Genomic DNA, 20594 nt, shown 5'->3' on the forward strand with positions numbered 1-20594 from the left:
AGAGATGGAAAATTGACATAATTTGGATCAATCAGGTTCTCTCTTCAGGGATTTGGTGTTTAGGACCAGGAGGCAGTTACCCAGTTTCTGCATAGAGTTAGAATTGAAGTCCGGGAGACACAGGAGTTGTGGACCAGTTGTTGGAGTTGTTGCATGAGGAAGGGGTAAAGTTCTGTTTGCAAAGAGAGAAGGATGAAGTGGAAACAGATCTGGTTGCTGGGAACAAGCAGACAGAGTGGTGCTGAGGGACCATGAGGTGGAGAAGCTCAGAAGACTCTGCCTGGAGTCCAGGAAAGGACCAAGTATGGGAGGTATCGCTATGGTCCTTCAGAGGGCCAGGCTCTGGCTTATGTTGGGGTGAGGGGAAGAAAGTGATGTGGAGGGAGAAGCAAGGATCCACGTCTGGGCTGGAGGAACGTGGAGTAATGAGGGCTGAAGCAGGACTGGGTCTAACCCACCTCTGCTCCTCCACCCCCTGTGCCTGGCCCTTTAGCCAGTGGAGGAGAATAACAAATGGAACCCAAGGCTCTGCAAACACAGTAAGTCAGAGAGATTTTATTTAAATAGACTTGACTTAGAAGTAAACTGGAGAGTTTAATGTGCAAATGCATTTTGGTTTTTAAGTTGGAGCCATCACCCCATTATTAACCTGTGTGTGTGTGAGTGTGTCCTCCTTGTGAGAATCCATTGGTTTATGTAGTAGATCTTTACGGTCTTTTCCAGTTCACCTCTGTGTTTACTGATAAGTTGTGCTCATCTTTATCATTATTCATTCCCATTATTCATTTTCCTTGAAGAATCCTTAGTCGCCTTTAGTCATCTTCCTTTTTCCAATCTGTCCAAAGGAAAGGCACCTGGAAGTATGCAGGTGAGGCTGGGAGGGTCTTGAGGTATCTTAAGGCACAGCTAACCTCCTTGGGGCGGGGCTTCAGCTTTCCGAGTCCAGGGGGTAGGAGTACCGGATCCCAGAGCGCCAGAAGTGCAGGACCACAAACGCTATGACCCCAAGTAGCAACAGGATGCCCAAGGCCCCAAAGAGAATCCCGAAGAAGGCGCCGAGTTTCATGCTCAGGTGCTCACAGTGCTCGCCCCAGGGCATGTAGATGGAGAAGGGCACACAGCTGGGGACAGGGAGAGGGGACACAGTCAGTAGTGGGGAGGCTGGCGCTCAGCCTTGCTACCCTCTCCTGTGGCAGGGCCTGAGGTTTTTGATTCCTGAGGTTGGGCTCCCCTTTATGGAAAGAGGCCAGGTTAGCCCTGACCTGGGGCTGGAGAGCGGCCGCTGTGCAAACAAAGCAGATGCGGGGCCAATTCATGTGGGGTCAGCATCAGCTGAGCAGGGGGAGGCGAGGGGCTGGCCACAGGTGAGTGTGCGCAATCACAAATCCCTCTCCACCCGGGAAGAGCTTGGCCTTGCGCTCCCCACCATCCCATGCCCCAGCTCTATCCCCGACCTCCTTGGGAGAGGGCAAGTCAGTCTGCAGCTGCAGGGGAGTGAGGGTAGGCAGAGGGCACTGCTGTGACAAAAGTGCCCAGGTGGTGCTGCCTTTCTTACCAGGCCTACAGCCTTAGTGCATTTTCCTCACCTGGAACCCCTCAGACTGTTGATGGGTCAACAGGACTTAAGGCACCAGCCTGAGAAGGCTTCCCATGCCTGGTACTCTTAAGAAGGGGCACAAGGTAAAGGGTTCCTTTTTCCCACAAGGAGACAGCAGGGTGTCCACCCAAGAAGAAAAAATTGGGTGGAAGAGTTCGACTTTGGAACAGATATCCTGCTACTTAACTTTACTGGGTACCTTGGGCAGGGCCCTCATCTCTGAACTGCAGTTTTCTCATCTTTAAAATAGTCACAATACTTACCTAGCAGCCAATTTTAGTTTCAGAGGTAATATAGCACCTTTATTCTCCATGCAGAGTAGGCACTTGCACCTTTTCTTTCCCATTATCCCCTTTTCTCTTACATCCTCGTTCTCTCAGTTACAAAGGGAAACGTCATAATTTCCAGGTGCCATGTCTTTTCCGGACCCCTTGCAGTGTCTTTGCTCAGCTTGGATTCCCCAGCACTGCCCTCTGCCTCACGCGCCACTCACCTGCAGTGGGGCCCATCCGGCAGGTGCTGGCACTGGCCTCCATGCTCACAGTAGCCCTCACTGCAGGGGGACATGCAAGTGAAGCCGCCCTGCGGGCTGTAGACCAGTTCGTAGCCCTTGTAGCCATTGCACTTTAGGTAACTCTGCAGCGTGCTCACGTTCACTGGTAGGTAGAACACAGATGAATACGGAAAGCAATTGATTAACACCAAAGCTATACCTTGTCGACCAAGAATTCCATTTTAGCCATTTATCCTTAGAAATAATTGGAAGAGTGCACAAATACTTAATGTTCATGGATGTCCAGAGCAGCATGATTTAAACAGTAACAAAGTTTAACAAGTTTTGTTAAATAAGGAATATTGTGCAACCATTAAGCACCAGTATGGGCAATGCATTGGTTAAGAGCATATGCTTTGAAGTCAGCCAGGTCTGTGTTGAAATTCAACCTCTACTACTAACTAGTTGTGTGATTTGGGGAAATTTCTTAATTCTTTCAGTCTTAGTTTCTTTATCTTAAAAAGAAAAAAGCTATCTTAATAGCACCTACCTTGATGCAAAAGTTTAAATCAGATAATATCTGAGAGTATTCAGTATAGTGCATGACACAGTAAGTACTAAATTAACAGTCACGATTAGTATAATACTCTATTTAAAATGTATTATACCACACTATATTAAAATATATTATAAAATAATATTTTAAATGGGAATATGCACACAACATTCAATATAATGTGTTCACAACTGTTTAATAAGGTTATGAAAAATTTGTTGTGATTTGAACCCTTTATTGTAAAAAATTTTGATATGTGTGAAGGTGCCTACATGCATAAAAGAAAAATCAGAAGGATATGTGCAAAATGGATTTGTCTCTGATGATTGGAAATATGGGTGATTTTTTTTCTCTTCTTTTTGTTAATTTTTATTTCCTAAAGTTTATAAAATAAACATAGTACCTGTGTAATAAAAACTATGGGGTTATGTTTCTTTTCTTGAACAAAAGGTGTAGTCTTGTCTGGGGTAGTTGTTTCCTTACCCCCAACCCTACTCCCCTACCACACATACTCATAGTAATTTTGAGGATTTCCTACCACTGCCCCCAGGAGGGCTGAGGCTTAGCCTGCATTCTCAGAGAAGCTCTTGCTTGGTCCTGGACCTGAGCCACACAAGGGCGTCTGTTGGGTTTGGCATGGTCACTGCCCTGTTCTCTGTCTCAGTCCAAAATAGGTTGGGCTATTCTTTTCCTTCTCTGACAAGGTTGTCAACTTATTCCATCCCTGTTCGGGTACAGTCAAGAGCTGTCAGAGCTGAAAGGGACCTCAGAAATCCCATCTCATTTTCTAGATGGGAGACCTGAGGCCGGGACTGGGGATGGCTTTTGCAAAGGATCACACACCCTTTCAGGGAGGGGATATCTCTGCCCTTGGGCTGGGTCTCCAGCCTTCAGCTTAATGTCCTCCAGCTGTAGGGCAAAGGCAAAAGGATGTCTTTGTTTATGTATATAAGGTATAGTGGTACTCTAATAAAATCACTAACAGCCCTGGCTGGTTTGTCTCAGTGGATTGTGCACTGGCCTATGAACCAAAGGGTTGCCAGCTCGATTCCCAGTCAGGGCACATGCCTGGGTTCCTGGCCAGGTCCTCAGTAGGGAGTGCATGAGAGGCAACCACTGTTTCTTTCTCCCTCCCTTTCCTCTCTCTAAAAATAAATAAAATTATTTTTTAAATGCTAAAACATCACTAATAATTTTATTAAAGGAAAGTAAATCATTAGCAGCAGAGGTTAAGAAAGCAGCAGTTGGGGTAATTGCTCTGTAAAACTATGCACATGAGTCCTGGCTGGTGTAGCTCAGTGGATTGAGCATGGGCCTGCGAACCACACAATCGTGGTTCGATTCCCAGTCAGGGCACATGCCTGGGTTGCAGGCCAGTTCCCAGGAGGGGACTCACGAGAGGCAACCATACATTGATATTTCTCTCCTTCTTTCCTTCCCTTCCCCTCTAAAGACAAATAAATAAAATCTTTAAAAATAAAAAAATAAAACTATGCACATGAGTATTCATCAAGTAGTATTTTTTGCTCTTGCTCTTAAATCTAGACAGCTGGTGGGTAAAATGTTTACAACTTCTCAAAAACTACAAACAAAACTAAATTACCTTGCTTCTTGCAAGTAGAATGCTGTTTTTAACCATGGGTTTCTGTAGGCTGACTATCTGTGACAAGCTCCCTCCGTTTACCTCCTCCCTCCACTATCTTTGTGACTGTCCCCAAGGTAGTAGTGACTCACAGGCCATCAAACTGTGCACATCTCTTCTGGAGACAGTGTTGAAGACTACGTTGTTCCTGGGCCCCTCACTTCTCTTCCACCTCCCCTGTGGGGCCTGTAGTAAAAATGCCTCCACCACGGCATCCAGCAGCTGGGTGTTCAGGAAGTCGATGACAGGACCCCGAGGGCGGTACTGGAACTTCGATATGACCCTCCATTGTTGAAGGGATTTTTCTGAGGTCAGTGCTACTGGAGGATGACTGTGTGAGAGAGGCAGAGTGAGGAGCTGAGAGGTGAGGGATAAGATGGAGAATTCAGGGACCCAACGGGAACTATCCCACTTACATTTTTTCCACTTCACTGTTCGTTACAAAGGCCTGCACATCCAGGTTCTCCAGTCTATAGGCCACCTAAGGCAGATGGTTGGGGATAATGGGGGAGGGGGGAGGCTGAGTTCAGAGTGGAGACATCTCCCACTTTAATGTATTTGCTCATCCCTGGTTGTTTCCACCTTTGAGCCCCACAACCCCATCTCATCCATTTCTGCATCTAATGCCCCAGCCTAGCCATGTCACTGGCATGGGTTCTTGCTAAATAAAGGTTTATTGATAAATGAAGGACTTTACAAACCTCCTCCCACCCCAGCCTCCTATTACAAGGGGATAACCTAAAATGAATGGCCTCCACCTTGCCTTTGACCCCTGATTCGCCCACTCATTCTCTCCCCACATGTATACTGAACATAGATTGTTTAGCTAGACCTAGGGGAGCGTCCATATTCAAAGATCCATAGTCTGGTGCAGTAGACAAATGTCCACAGATTTTACCAGACTGTAGAGTGCTAAGTAGTAGTACTAGTAGTAATTATTATTTTAATTTTCTTTGAACACTTGTATTTCAGGCACCATGCTTAATACTTTACATACATTATCATTTAAACCTTGACACAACCCATCAATACAGGTATGATTATTATTTCTGTTTTTACAGCTGAGACATCAAATAATTTTTCTAATTATTGTACCTTGTCTAACGGTTGGTAGAGCCTGGGTTTGAAACCCAGGTATGCATGATTCTAGAGCCTTAGTAACTCAACCACTGTGCTACTCTGCCTGTGACTGAGGAATGATCAGGGGGTGGGAGTCAGGAAAAAGGAGCCCCCGGGTCCCTTTTGGGAGTCAGAGAAGGCTTCCTGGAGGTGAAAGTCCTTCTGTGTGTCTTCCATATAACACCCAAGTGTGGCTCTCAAGGGACTCTCAGACAGAAAGGCTGCGGTGACTCAGCCACCCTAGATTCTGCTCATTTCAAGTTGGCCATTCCAGCACCCTCAGAGGTCTCTGTCCTGAGGCTTCCTGTCTTCCTTACCCCTGGCCTTTCCTGAGGCAGGAGGCTCCCATCTCCTCTGGTGATTGGATCTAGATGGATGATACAACTACAGAACGCACAAGTGATGGCTAAGACCACCACTTCTGTTGGCCCAGAACCTGCCAACGTCCTCCTCCCCACTAGAGCCATGTGAGGTACTGACCGAGGCGTTGACCTCTTCTACAGAGGCATGTTCTTCTTCACTGAGGAAGATCTGGATGGTTCTTAATGGAAACTCTGGAGATGGGAGAAACAGATTCATGATCACCTCATGGGTTTACCCAGACTTACCAAAAAGACCATTGGGCCAGTCCAAGGAGACAGTCCAATTCTATAGTGATAGATCACGAGAGGAATCATAAGTGGCTGCGTCTGCTGACCCTCACCTGAGCGCTCACTTGACTATGATCAGGGCTTCCCTGACTCTCTTCTCACTGAGCCATAAGGTCACCTTCAGTCTTTTCTCATAAGATCACTCAGGCCCATGGTTCATGCTGGGACAGCTCCCCTGACCCGCTCCCATGGCCCGCACAACACACTATCACCCATACGAAATTTGGAGTTCTCTCCTATGAGTTTGAGGAAATTTGCCCTGCCCCCCTGGAGTAGCCCCATCTTCTCCCAAGTGAGAAGAGTGGCAGTGAGGAAGGTGGAGGCATCTGGTAATACCTGACTTGAGGGTTGGAGTGAAATTGTTCCCAGCCAGGAAGCAGCGCGCATCTGTAAAGGCTGGGGGGCAGGTGCAGGTGGGCTGGCAGCGCGGAGTCTGGGAGATGTAGCAGTGGCCTTGGTTGTAGCAGTAATTCACAGGGCAGGATGTATTCTGACAGAGTTCATAGTACTGCAGAGCTACAGAGAGAGCAGAGGTCAGTAACACCATGCTGGACAGCAGTGGGGAGCCCCCCTCCCCTCTGCCCACCACCTACCATGGAAACCTCCTCCCAGGGCAGGCTCGCTGTCCTTCCCCCAAAGCCTGCACAATCTAGATTCTGCTTGTAGGCCACTCTGAACCCCAAATATCCTATCCTTCTCCCTTTTCCAAGTTCTATACTGAAAACTTCTATACTGGAAACCCCTATTCCTTTACTAGGTAGGTATCTCCCACTTCTGCTGAGGGAAGAAGGTTGTTTATCAGACCCTGTAAATCAGGAAAGGACTCAAGGCTTTCCCCACTTTTCTGCCTTTATAAGGCTGTGGTTCTATCCACTCTGGCCAGTGCTCATATTTCACTTGGGTTCAGTGGAAGCCTACCTGTGATTTCCCTCATCATGACTCCAATGGCTCAGAGGTCAAGGAACAGATGGTTGGAGGAGGACTCAAAGGAGAAATGAGGTACCCCTTCTGCCAGATGTCTGTGACAGTCCCTCCAAGTGTCCTAACTTGGGGATGGTGGTGCAGGTACAGACATTCCTGGTCTTGCAACTCAGAAGACCCCAAGGAATCTGAGGGCCCAGCTTGCCTCTTGCACCCTGGCTCTGCCAGAAGTCTCCTCTCCTCTCTAGGCCCTTCAGCCCAGCGCCCTGGTTTGTCCCCATCAATGTTTCAGGGCTGCTCTGCCCTGACTCTCCCAATCTCTTCTCCTTCAGCCTCACACCCAGCACACCTACCTTACCACCTTACCACACCCAACTATTTGATCATTCTAAATACTTGCTAGAAAAAGGAGAGAAATGGTTTGCTCATGGCTGTTCTAGACCCTCCAGTTGTCAGCTCTCCCCAGAACCTTTCTCTGCCAGGTTCCCAGCTTACGTGCACAGTGACGTCCATCCCCAGTTAGGTTTGAAGGACAAGCCTCACAGCCCTGCCCAGGGATGCACTTCACATTCGGGAAGCACTGCTCATCACAGAGGTTCCTGGAGCGTTCACAGTAGTGACCAAAATTGTTGTTGTCACACTTGCAACCGGCCACCTGAAATGAGTTGCTGATCAGAGGGTAGCCAGGAGGCTGAACCATTAAGGGCATCTGGGTGTTTAAGTACTGACTCCTCCTGTCTGAGAACCCATGGATTCTGAGTCCTTGTCTTATTTCTGCCAGTGTCTACTGAGTACCTTCTTGACTTGGCCCTGGGCTGGCACATCCCTGCCCAAAGGCACAGTCCTCTAGCCCACTCACCTCCCTGGGCCATTCTTTCCCCCAAAGCCTTCTACCCCAGGTTCTCAGCCTCTGCCCTCTCATACCATGTCTCCTTGCCTGAAATTTTTTCTAGGGTAAGATGGGGGCTAAATACCTAAATAAATATTCTACTATCCCTTGAAAACTGGATCCCCTGTTTCCTGCTCATTCTTCCCTTGTTGACTCCCAAACCAGGAAGGCAGAGCCTCACTGCTCAGCACAACGAGAACACGTGTAATCAGAACAATGGCACAGGGAAGGTACATTTCTGGAAACCTCACGGAGCTCCCTGGTCTCCCTTTTCTGACCCCTCTACTGAGATGACTCCAGAAATCTCCCTGAAAAGCAACTCTCCAACACTTTCCCTTTCCAAAACTGGATATTTGGGGATATCTTGAATAATATATTGACTTTAATCTCTTTTTTCTCCACTTTCTATGTTTTTTTCTATTTTCTAACCCCTGGGTTCCTCCCACCTCTCTTCTCAGCACCATGATGATGGGACCCTAGAGAAAAACGGCTCTTCAGGACATGAAGCCACCTTATAAAAAATTCCCTATGTCTGAGCAAAGCACAGAACTGCAGAGAACTGGCTTGGGTCTGGAGAGGAGCAGGTGTGGAGCTTGTGATCAGTGCAGACTCATGCCCAAGGACCACACGTTCCTACCCCACACCTCAGTCCTCATTCCAGAAACATGGCACTGGAACCACTAAGAATGCCCAAGGCGGAAGTTTCCTGCCAGCCTGGAAGAATGGGAGCTGGGAGACAGAAATTCAGCTTAGCTACAAGCAATAAAGAGAGTTCTATTTCTCACACAAATAACCTTGTGGCTTGAGATTGGTATCTATTCTACTCACCTACCACAGCTCCAACCACCTCCCAACACAGACATACCACAGAGGGACTGATGACATCCCTTCAATTCCCACCTCTTTTCCCCCTCAAAAGAAAAACCTCTTTCTCACCCACCTCCCAGCACTCACCTCCAGGGAGGAATTGCCCACCCAGCTGGTCTGGTTGTATAAGCACTGTTTCTCTTCCTTACAAGCACAGACCACGGTCTTTGGCTGGAGTAAAGATGATAAGTTGTCCTTGACATTTCTTGCTATAATCTCCAGAGTGAATGGTTTTAGCAAGCGTGGTGTCCATAGCAATGTGCCATTCTCTGCCCCCGGGGAAGATGAGATTGTTGAGAGAAGAAGAAGCCTCTTCTTCTCTGCCATCCGACCCACCTTGGCATCGAACACCCTGAGAGCTGATGCTAGATTTCTGTCACCTCTCTCAGGCCACCCCTCAAACCTCATCAGGAATTTCTTTGAGCAAGGCTAATTTCTTGGGGTGATCCTGGACATGCTCCCCAAGATGGAGGTAACACTAGACCAACTAACTGATAGTGGGGAGAAACTCCATAAAGGGGGAGGCTGTTGCTTCCTGAAGAAACTCCCAAAGAGCAACCTGCCTGGGCCTGCACACAATGGGACATCCAGGGGCAGGGGGATGGAGGAGAAAGGTCAGGATCCTCCTGGGACCTCCCCAGGCTACACGGCAGGCCAAAGTGGCTCCACCTTCGCAGCAGCTCCATCCCTTGCCCTGCTGCCTCACGCATTTCTCTCACGTCCTGGGCCTTTGACTAGCCACCCCTCCAGACACCAGACTGCAGTAAAAACTCTGCTACATACCCATAAGGACTCTTCTGATCAAACTGACCTTATATTTTTCAAGAAAATAGGAAAGTCTTCTTAAACAGCAAGTTAAGAGGAGCTGATAGTAGGAAAAGACAGGAGTGACTTCCAGGCCATCGCTCTCTGGGAGAAGAGCCCAGGGGAGGAGAAAATCTCCTGATGCTATTGTCCAGCCTCTGGGAAGATGCCACATGGAGTAAAAGGGTACAGACAAAGCAGTCCCTTCTTATGCCCAGAGAAAGAAAATGAGGCAGAGAGGTGCTCAAAATATGGTAACTAAGGGCTTTGGTTTAGCAAAGAATGGTCACCAGCATAATTAGCACTGGCAGCAGAAGGCAAGCTGCCGGTGTGGGGTCTCCACACCATTGCTGAGAAAGAGAAATGAAGCCATGCTTTGCCCTAGCACAGAAAAGCAGACAAAGAGAGACAAAGTTAGGTAGACATGGTTGAAAAACACAAAAGTAGTGACAAGTGGTCCAACTGATGGTATTTGTATTTCTTTAAATCTTGTTCCACATTATTTTCTTTTAAAAGGTAGATATGAAAATGTCTTAAATTAGTATTTGTTAGTTGTTACACTTTATTCTAATAATCACGTGATTACACAAAGAGATGAATACAGGTGATTACATATTATCAGACTGAGATGAAATGATCTTTGGGTCAGTTGTACATGCCCAGCATCAGTCTATCTAGCTGGCCATCACTGTGGGGGTGGGTACCTATTTAAGCTATAGGAGTCATTCCTAAGAAATGCTGATCCCAGATATTCGAATGGAAAACTGACATGAAGTTTCACAGGGCATAATAATGCAAAATTATCCAAAGTTTGACTCTGACTCATCTCTTACGGCCCTAGTCAAGAATCCTTACCAAAAAGCTTAAAGTCGTCAGTGTTGTTGTTTCTGAGACTGAATGTGACATCCTTAGAGTCGCTCTTGTAGTGAATCAGTGTGGTGTTCCCCATGTAGGCTTTCAACTCTTGGAAACCATCGATAGAGGGTGGGTGTTGATCTGGAACACAAAGAGAGAGCTTGGGGCCTCGGGCATGATACTCTGTAGCATTGAAGACCTCGTTCCTCTTTATCTAGCCTTCTCACCTGCGTGAGACATTCGTAAGACTGTGACTCACCTCCAGAAGCAGGAATTATTCTCTGTATCTGCTCTCAGACCTATGAAGAGCAAGTTAGGGTCATATTGCCCTCATGGCCACATCTTTATTTTCCCTTTATTTTCTCCTCAAACAAGATTCATCTCAAGTTCTTTCCTGATCAGAACATTAGGCTGGGCTTGGTATGAACTGAATCCAAAAACAGGGTTGTTCAGGCCATTACAGAGTTTTTCCTTTGGAAGAGGGCTGAAAACTGTGATTCATGAGAGAGTTTGAGCAGATGCATAACATGAGTCAAAAAAAAAAAATCTACCAGCCAAGATGGAGGTGTAGGTAGATACACTTTGCCTCCTTGCACAACCAAAAGAAGGACAACAACAAATTTAAAAACAAAAACCAACCAGAACTGCCAGGAAATCGAACTGTTTGACAACCAAGGAGTTAAAGAAGAAACATTTATCCAGACCAGTAGAAGGGGCAGAGATGGGCAGCCAGGGCAGAGAGGACACAAGACAAAGCTGGAGGACTGGGGAGGGTTAGGTGGAGGCTGGCAAACCAGCAGTCCCACATTTGTGTTTGGATAACCCAGGAGGAACAACTGGGGAGTGAGACAGACCACACAACCCAGGGTTCCAGCGCAGAAAAAGAAAGCCTCAAAACCTCTGGCTGTAAAAATCTGTGAGTATTGCAGCAGTGGAACAAACTCCTAGCCTCACAGGAAAGTTCATTGGAGGGACCCACAGGGTCCTAAAACATACACAAAATCACTCATCTGGGAATCAGAATCAGAAAGACCCAATTTGCCTGGGGGTAGCAGAGGAAATGACTGAAAGCTGTCTAAGAGCCCAGCAAGCAGGATTGTTTCCTCTCAGCCCCATCCCCCACATACAGCACCATAACACAGTGAAGTGGGTTGCCCCATGCTGGAGAATACCTAAGTCTCTGGCCCTTACAACATAACAGGTGCCCTGAGACAAAGAAACATGGCCCAAATGAAACAACAGATCAAAACTCCAGAAAAACAACTAAGCGACAAACAGATAGCCAAACTATCAGATGCAGAGTTCAAAACACTGGTAATCAGAATGCTCACAGGTGATTGAGTATAGTTGCAAAATAGAGGAAAAAGTGAAGGCTATGCAAAGTGAAATGAAGAAAGATATATAGGGAATTATCAGCGAAAGGTAGGAAATTGGAACTCAAATCAACAATTTGGAGCAGAAGGAAGAAGTAGACATTCAACCGGAACAGAATGAAGAAACAAGAATTCAAAAAAAAATGAGGAGAGGCTTAGAAACCTCTGGGACAACTTTACATTCCAACATCTGAATCATAGGGGTGCCAGAAGGAGAGGAGGAAGAACAAGAAATGGAGGAGAACTTCCCCAATTTGGCAAAGGAAATAGACTTCCAGGAAGTCCAGGAAGCTCAGGGTCCCAAAGAAGTTGGACCAAAGGAATCACACACCAAGGCATGTCATAATTACATTACCTAAGATTAAAGATAAGGAGAGAATCTTAAAAGCAGCAAGAGAAAAGGAGACAGTTACTAAAAAGGAGTTTCTATAAGATTATGAACTGATTTCTCAAAAGAAACCCTACAGGCAAGTAGGGTTTAGAAAGAAGTATTCAAAGTCATGAAAAGCTAGGACTTGCACCCAAGATTACTGTATCCAGCTAAGCTATCATTTAGAATAGAAGGACAGATAAAGTGCTTCTCAGATAAGGTCAAGTTAAAGGAGTTCATGATCACCAAACCCTCATTTTATGAAATGTTAAAGAGACTTAAGAAAAAGAAGAAGATCAAAACTATGAATAGTAAAATGGCAACAAACTCACAACTATCAACAACTGAACCTAAACAAAAACAAAAACAAGCTAAGCAAACAACTAGAACAGAAACAGAATCACAGAAATGGAGAGCACGTGGAGGGTTGTCAGTGGGGAGGAGGAGAAAGGAGAATGGGGGAAAGATACAGGGAATAAGAAGCATAAATTGTAGGTACAAAACAGACAGGGGGAGGTTAAGAATAGTATAGGAAATGGAGAAGCCAAAGAACTTTTATGGACAACCCATGGATGTGATATAAGGTAGGGGAATGCTGGTGGGAGGCGGGGTGTGCAGGGTGGAGGGGAATAAAGGAGGGAAATGGAACAACTGTAATAGCATAATCAATTAAATACACTTTTAAAAAGTTTTTGAAAATTAAAAAATTTGTAGCTTAGGGCTTCTCATCTGTCCCCTAACCCTGAAAATGCCTCCTTGGGCCTCATGCCACTTACTGAGGGTGTCGTTCATCTCCTGGTACCTTCTCAAGAGCATCCTAGTATGCAGTCCAGTCCCTGTGTTTCCTGTGGCCAGGGTATCATAGACACATCGTGTATCTCCATTACACCCGGAGGTCAAGGAGTTGTTTTGCAACAGTTGGTTAAAGAAGACTGGGGTGAAGTTGGAAGGCAGATGGTTGTCCCTCTGGCCAAGGAGGCTTGTTCCATTGATTTCCCCTGTAACACATGAGGTTCGATGGTGGTGGTACCAGGGGTGGGACTCCAGCTATATTTTTGCAGTGTCCCCTTACCCTCACTTTATATGGCTCGGGGTGGAGGAGAAGGGCATGGAAAGACAGGTTGGCCTCTGACTTCTGAGTCTGGAAATCCCTGCTCTGGAGACTGAGGGCCACCCACTTCCCTCATCCTCTCTTTCAGGTAGAGAAACACGGGTGGGAGGGGGTGGGGAGGATAAATCTGGGGTGGCACCAGAATCCTCAGTGTCTCCTCCTCACTCTTCCACCCCTCCCTCATGAAGGACTGGTTCCCACAGGCACCAGGGAGACAACCTGGCTTTGTCCCATATACCCCAGCACTCTGGAGTCCAGACTCACAGGTCATTCCATAGTGAAAAAGGTCCTTTTCGGTGCTCCCTTGGGGAATAACAGTGCCATTGGGCATCTTGAAGTCATCACCTGGATAGTCGTTCCAGACCCCTGTGGGACAGGGTAGGAGGTCAGCTCCTCTGAGACTCTGGTTCTCCCCATTCCCTGGGGAGCATCCTTCATTCATACTTAAGATGCGAGGAGGAGCAGGCGGCTCGGGAAGCCTCTTTCTATTGCATCTGTTCTTAGTTCAGTCCTCCAGGAGGAGGGTAGAGGATGGACCATAACCTCAGCACCCACTCCTCTGCCTCACGGAGGGAGGAGGAACGAAGGAGGAAGGGAATGGAGGCGATGAAGGGAGGGGTGGGAAGGTGTGAAGGGCAGTGAGAAGCAGGGTGGCTGCTGGCCCCGCCCTCCTCGGAGCCCTTCCTGGATGTTCCCTTGGCTGTCCGCCAAGTGGAGCTTTAGGAGGACAGGAAGTGGGCCTCAAAGGTAGCTGAGGAGGTCCCAGTCCTTCCTTGCCTCTCTGTGCCTAGGACTCTACTCCAAGGAGGCTGAGAAAAAGAAACAACAGCCTGGGATGTCCACAGCCAATGGGAGGGGGGCCCGCCTGGAGCCTGAGGGTCTGAGCTCCTGTTGTGGCTGCTGCCTCAGAGGCAGGGTCCTGCCTGCTTCTTACCCAGGAGGCCCTCTGTATGGCTTCGGTACTCTTCTGGGAGGCTGCAGGAGGCATGGAGGATGTTGGAGAGAGCAATCACTGAGACGATCACTGTCCCATCTAGGCTGGCTGACACCAGGGAGCCATTGCGGTTCATTATAACTCCAGTGGTATTGAAGATTTCCTGGTCTGGAATGTTGGGAGACAGATGAGGAAGAAACCAGCATCGGGTCCCTGCAGGCCCAAGACTTGAGAGTAATGAAGGCTCAGAGAGGAGAGTGGAAGCAGCGCTGGGATATCCTGCAGGGGTTTTCTCCAGGGGCCCCAAACCAAACCTACAGAACACCCCCAAGGCTGCACCACCAATTCTACCTGGGCCCACAGACAGGGGCTACAAGCTGTCACAGCACTGGACGAAGGAGAGAAGTGACCTCCTCCGAATGTTTAATGCCCAGCCGCTGGGTGAAGAAGCTGCTCAAGCACAGTGGGGGCGGGGTGGGGGGCACTGCCCTCCTCTGCTCCAGTGCTGCTGCCTCCACACCCCATTACTCTGCCTCCAGTCATGGGACACACTCTCAACCCTCACGGCTGTCCCCAGCCTACCTTCTCCATCTTCAAAGATCACAGTCTGATTATTGAGCAACACGTGGATTGTGTCATTGGGCTCAAGGAGCCACTGAATCTGGAAGGAAATTGGAAGAGGACTAAGCCTGACTTATAGGTGGTCCCAGAGGCTGAGAAAGGAGGCTGCAAAGAGCTTAGAACCTGAGCCCTGGACAAAGATGAAGGGGATAAAGAGTGTGATGATGAGGTTTTTCTACCTAATGTCTACGGAGTGCTTAGCGCTCTGAGCTAGGCGCATTTCTTAGATCATCTCATTAAAATCTCACAACAGCCCCGTGGGGTAGGTCATATTATTATCCCCATATTTCCGTAAGAAAACTAAGACACTTGGAGTTAAGCTATCTCTTTAATCACATAGTTGGTGCAGACTGGCCTCTAATCTTGTGTCTCTGGGGTTGACTCTCAAACTCTACACTGGCAGGAGGCACCCTTCCTACTTCCTGCCCCCTGTCCTTCTTCCTTCTCTTTCTCCTCCTGGACCTTGATCTCCAGCTGAAGGTCCCAGAGGACTCTCTAGCGGGTGGTGGGCGGGGGCAGGGATGTGTGTCTAACAGCCTCTGCCTCACTCACCGTGATGGGATCCAGGCTGCTGGTGTTGTATTGAGCAGCAAAGGCAATGAAGTTGGTAGCCTGGGCTGAACTGGTTTGGGCAGTGCGGCCCTGCAGCAGGAAGGAGGAGTTTCCATCCCTGGCCCGGACTAGCAGGAAGTCCCCGAGCCCATTGAAGGTATAATTGGCACCATCCAAGGTGGTGATGTGGGGGTCCCCAAACATCCAGGCTGGAAGAAGGAGATACCACATGGGCATGGCAGACAAGGGAAAGGTCTGAGGTTCCCCACCCCCCCCAGGCAAGGCATGTGCTCAGCTAGACAGAAGCCTGAGGAGGTGTTCAGCATGGCTTCTAGAATCCTCCCTAGAAGCCCTCTTGCATTTTTGTGCCCCATCCCTAGCTATGTCTGCTCGTTAATTCCCACACCTTCCCCAACACCATGTACAAAATCCCTCTGTTTGCTGTGCACTAAACACCAGAATCATCTCCACCTTCCCTTGTGACCCAGGAATCTAGTTCTGCCCTGGTCCAGGCCCCAAGAGGCTATCCTTCCCCAGACATCAGCTCCAGGACAGGCCCCAGCAGCCTCACGCCTCACCGGGCCTTGGGGGCTGGTACCAAGCACAGCTGATGCGGGGCTGCCTTTGGTGGTACAGGGCGCAGAAGGAGACATGGTCAGTCCTGTGGCAGCACCAGTCCTGCAGCTCCAGTTCTTCCTCTGTGGAGAAGAGCAGCATGTAGAGAAGCGTGGGGGTGGGATGGGGGTGGGACGGGACATGGAGGACCTGCAGAACCCAGATGGAAGGTTCATGGGGCAAGATGAGATGTGTGGCAAGGGGATGCTTTGGGAATCAGGAATACCTCTGTACAGATCCCACCCTGCTCAATAACTTTAGGCCACCAACCAGTGACTGTTTCTCTTGTAGGCTTGTTGCAGCCAAGCCCCCAGGTGTGCCCGCACCAGGTCAGAGATAAAGATCTTTCTTTCTTGAAGGGTGGGGTGCTGAGTTCAAAGTGCTGTGGTGGGAGGGCATGGCTGATGGTCTGGGACTGTGGAGGCTGCTTCAATCACAGGGAGGAGGGGGAGGACACCTATTACCTGCCCCACCACACCTGTGCCCTCTAGCTCCTTTGAAGAGTCAGTCTCTGAGGGAGACGATTCCATGTCTTCCTCTGGACAGCCTGCTAATATGGGTCCAGAGGAACAGGGTCAGACTAGACCCCTCTCCTTCCCTAGAAAGATGCCTGCACTCTGAGCTGGGGCTACGGAGTCAAGTGGAGTTGGGGCAAGAAGCACTCAATCATGAACCCCTAAGATGTCAGCTGGAAGGGATGTTAGGAGCTGCCTAAGGTTGAGAGCCGAGCCAGTGAGGGGAAGGAACTGGGAGGGAATGAGGACAAAAGGCATCATTCCTTGGGTCCCATTGCTTAGTGTGAATTTCAGGGCTGGTCCCTGACAGAGAAGAGCAGAGAGCTCCGAAGGAAGGGCTCAGATCTCTGTGGACACACATACCAAGCCGCCAAAGACTCTGCACTCTCCAGCCTTGGAGAAACTCTCCCCATGGCCCGTAGCTGCAACACACGCCCCCACGCCAGGAGGAGAAGCTGCACAGCTGCCTGCTGCCGAGGCCCCACCAGCCTGCAACAAGTCCAGACATACTCAGGCCCAGAATGCCAGGATTGGGCAGTGGGGAGGAGGGGGAGGGGTGGTGGTAGCATGAGGTTCTGGGGAGGGACAGGTTAGGTGTGACCAGAGGGATGGTGGGTAGGCTTGTGGGAGATAATGGAGATGCCTCAAGAGAGACTGGACGGAGGTGTTACCTGTGTGGATGGGCTGGAACCGTAAGTCCCATAGTCCCTGCTGCCAAGAGCAAGGGCAGGAGATGTGGTCCCAGCCCAAGCGGGGCAACTGAGGCTGTCTCTTCAACCCCTGCAGGCATCTGAGACGGTAGTTGGGTCTTTCTCTACTGTGTAGCTTATAGACCTGTAGCCCTTTGAGGCCTGAGGAACAAAGGAAGAAGGGGTTATCCCAGGTCTTTGGACCATGGGTTCTGTTTTAGCTTCAGGGAAAACCGAAACTCAGAAACGTGCCCCTGTGCCACTTTCCCCTCTGGATAGCTCTTTCGTGGAGGGGACCCAGTTCAGATTGGCAGCAATTCCTCCCCAAAGACTCCATTTGATGTGACCTCCCAAAGCCCTCAAAGCTTGGATCTTTGGGCAAAACCCAGAGACGAGGATTGGGCAAGGAGGCCTCACAGGTACCCAACTCAGAGCCAAACCCTGGCGCTGACCTTCAGTTCATCCCATCCTCTACTCTTTTGTCTGTCACTGTAAGCTCCAGCCCCTCCCAGTGCCGCTCCTGCAAACCAGCTCCTGCACATGCACCCTGTATATCAGCGAATGATCCACCAGCCACTAGCCACCTGCTCAGACACTTGGCTTTCACCCTTGACCCCTGGTTCCCCCCGCCCAGACACGTCAGTGGCCAAAGCAGTCAGGGAAGAGGCCGATGCTCAGAGGCCAGCTGGGCAGCCACAAAGAAGTTGGCATGTGACACTGGGACTCGCTCCAACACCGCAAGGCTGTGCCCAGATTCCAACCTTGGAAGGGGGAGTAAGTGGAAGAAGAAACCCTGGTGGGGAGTCTGAACGGAAACAGACCTTCAATTAATTGTAAACTACATACTGCCCACCCCAGCTGCCATGAGTGAGAAGTGGGGCTCCAGATTCCCATAAGATATGATAGGAAACTAGATCTTTACCCTGTTCTCACATAAAAGAAATAACTCAAAATAATTACAATTTGTTAAGGCTTTGAAAAGAATAATTGTTTGATTATCTGTTCACGTGTCTTCTCCACAACAACCTGGTATCAGGGAAAACATCAGATACTCTCCCCAAAACACACACACACACACACACACACACACACACACACACAACNAGTCAGGGAAGAGGCCGATGCTCAGAGGCCAGCTGGGCAGCCACAAAGAAGTTGGCATGTGACACTGGGACTCGCTCCAACACCGCAAGGCTGTACCAAGATTCTAACCTTGGAAGGGGAAGTAAGTGGAAGAAGAAACCCTGGTGGGGAGTTTGAACTGAAATAGACTTTCAATTAATTGTAAATTACATACTGCCCACCCAGCTGCCATGAGTGAGAAGTGGGGCTCCAGATTCCCATAAGATATGATAGGAAATTAGATCTTTACCCTGTTCTCACATAAAAGAAATAACTCAAAATAATTACAATTTGTTAAGGCTTTGAAAGGAATAATTGTTTGATTATCTGTTCATGTATCTTCTCCACAACAACCTGGTATCAGGGAAAACATCAGATACTCTCCCCAAAACACACACACACACACACACACACACACACACACACCCCATCTCTCTATTGTTGTGCACCCCTTAGGTCACAAGTCAATGCATCTTGATAGAAGGGCCCTAATCCAACTGGACAGCACTCTCCACAAGATGGCACTCATGATTTGACTCAGCTCCTGTTTACCAAAAGTTCTTGCTACAGAACAAATAGTACTGGATTTATGCTTCACAATTTACATGGCCGATTTCTAATGCTAAAATGTTCTTTGTTCTTTCTCATTTTGCAAATGATACTTTCTTTCCCTGTAGGGCCTCCAGACAGCACACTAAGTCACGGAGGAAGCCCAATGAGCTTCTTCCTGACACTAAAGTACTAGCCTTCCTACCAGAATGAGAGTTCTTTGAGAGCAAACATAGTCAGTCTTTTCCCTCTTGCTACTTATTCTTGGTTCTTACACAGTGCCCAGCACATAGCAGGTGCTCAATTAAACAATGACTAAATGAACGTCAAATCTCTCCCTCTGTAGATTCCCTTAAGGGATCTCATGGAGTATTGAGACACTTGGAGTATTGTCCCAACTACTTGTTCACATCCCTACACCCTGCCATATCCCCATCCTCATGTCCAGAATCTGGACCCCCACTGAGAGACCTCTTCTGTTTGGCTCATCCCAGGAAGGAGACAAAGTCCCAGCCAAGCCACCAGCTGCTCCCTGGGCAGTGCCAAGGGCTTATTACATCTGCGGGAGGTCAGTTTATGCTGGGGGCACCCGCAGAATGGTGGACATGCCGGGGAGCCCCCCCTCTAGGACTGTCATGGCCCACAACTCGGAGGACAGAAGAGGATTTAAGTGTAGCTCAAGTGTGATTAGGTGGCACTTTTTACCTGAGTTGGAATTCAGAAATTGATCTGGACGAAAACTTTCCCACGCCGGCTGGAATGTCAGGGGGCTGTTTTCGTAATGCCCATCTCCACTGCAGGCAAAGGAAAGAATTGTAGGCCTCTGTCACACACAGTTGGCACGTTATTCATTCAGCCAGTCAGCCAGTCACTCACTCACTCAGTCCAACGGGTCGTCAGCTATTGGCTGGTCAGGCAATTATTCAATGAGTTGAATAATTCTGTCAGCTGATTCTGTCAGTCAGCCAGCCAGAATCACTGATTCCCATCAAGCAGGAAAGGGGAAGAGGTGGGTGGGGAGACGAATCCGTTCCACATCTGATCAATAACATGCCAGAAACTGGTTATGAGGCAGGGGTGTGAAAACAGCAGAGTTCAGGCTTCCTTCAGGTTTGTTTCCCTTCAGCTAGGAATTGGTGGGGACAGCACATTGGGATGGTTATGTTATGAGCCAGTCTCTGAAGTTAGGCAGTCATGAGGTCAATTCTTGATTCGAACCCTTAGTCGCTTGGCAACCATGGGCAAGTTACTTAACCTCTTTGATTCTTAATTTTCACATCTGTGTAAAAGAGATTACAGTAGCATCTGCCTTTCAGTATTGCAAAGATAAAATGTAACATTTGTAAATCCCTCAGAACTGAGGACCTGATGCAATAGGTGCACCGCCCCCACCCCCCAGGGGTGGGGTTCAAATCTCCCTGCTACGGGAAGAAGAAAATCCAGCAAGGAGCCTGCAGTCTCACTCTAGGTGCATGTCTCAGAGCAGTGACTCTTGATCTTTTACTCTTTTCTGACTCAGGTGGGTGATTCACACAGGCTTGACACCTTGGGCAAGGGGTCAGGCACACTCAGAATGGTGTGAAATTCCTAGACAGTTGTATAATTCCATTCCTTTCTCCTTCACAGACATTAAAAATCAAGTAAAAGCCATACAATTATAGGGGCAATCCTGAATGCCCTCTAAGAGAAAATCATTTGCAGCAATTACCAGTAACAAATTACATGGGACGTTCACAACTGATTACACACA

At 48.5% G+C, this 20594-nt stretch overlaps 1 protein-coding gene across 2 annotated transcripts in view; it reads right to left on the reverse strand.

Annotated features, from left to right (window-relative positions):
- Window positions 1-841: 841 nt before the first annotated feature.
- The window catches only part of MUC4 (mucin 4, cell surface associated), a 60439-nt gene continuing 40686 nt past the window's right edge, over window positions 842-20594 (reverse strand). For both annotated transcript variants that reach the window (XM_037033661.1, XM_037033662.1), the window contains 18 exons: window positions 19550-19638; window positions 17156-17335; window positions 16848-16973; window positions 15933-16052; window positions 15355-15563; window positions 14764-14842; window positions 14182-14349; window positions 13512-13613; window positions 12913-13134; window positions 10394-10534; window positions 8822-9003; window positions 7474-7633; window positions 6394-6573; window positions 5888-5961; window positions 4705-4769; window positions 4381-4619; window positions 2091-2253; window positions 842-1121 (listed from right to left, as the gene is read on the reverse strand). In XM_037033661.1, coding sequence (XP_036889556.1) covers window positions 929-1121; window positions 2091-2253; window positions 4381-4619; window positions 4705-4769; window positions 5888-5961; window positions 6394-6573; window positions 7474-7633; window positions 8822-9003; window positions 10394-10534; window positions 12913-13134; window positions 13512-13613; window positions 14182-14349; window positions 14764-14842; window positions 15355-15563; window positions 15933-16052; window positions 16848-16973; window positions 17156-17335; window positions 19550-19638 — 2692 coding nt within the window. In that variant the 3' untranslated portion in view covers window positions 842-928. The remainder of the gene's footprint in view (window positions 1122-2090; window positions 2254-4380; window positions 4620-4704; window positions 4770-5887; window positions 5962-6393; window positions 6574-7473; window positions 7634-8821; window positions 9004-10393; window positions 10535-12912; window positions 13135-13511; window positions 13614-14181; window positions 14350-14763; window positions 14843-15354; window positions 15564-15932; window positions 16053-16847; window positions 16974-17155; window positions 17336-19549; window positions 19639-20594) is intronic.

Source organism: Sturnira hondurensis, unplaced genomic scaffold (genome assembly GCF_014824575.4).
Source record: "Sturnira hondurensis isolate 20B ecotype Veracruz unplaced genomic scaffold, ASM1482457v3 Scaffold0021765, whole genome shotgun sequence".
Lineage (NCBI taxonomy): Eukaryota > Metazoa > Chordata > Mammalia > Chiroptera > Phyllostomidae > Sturnira > Sturnira hondurensis.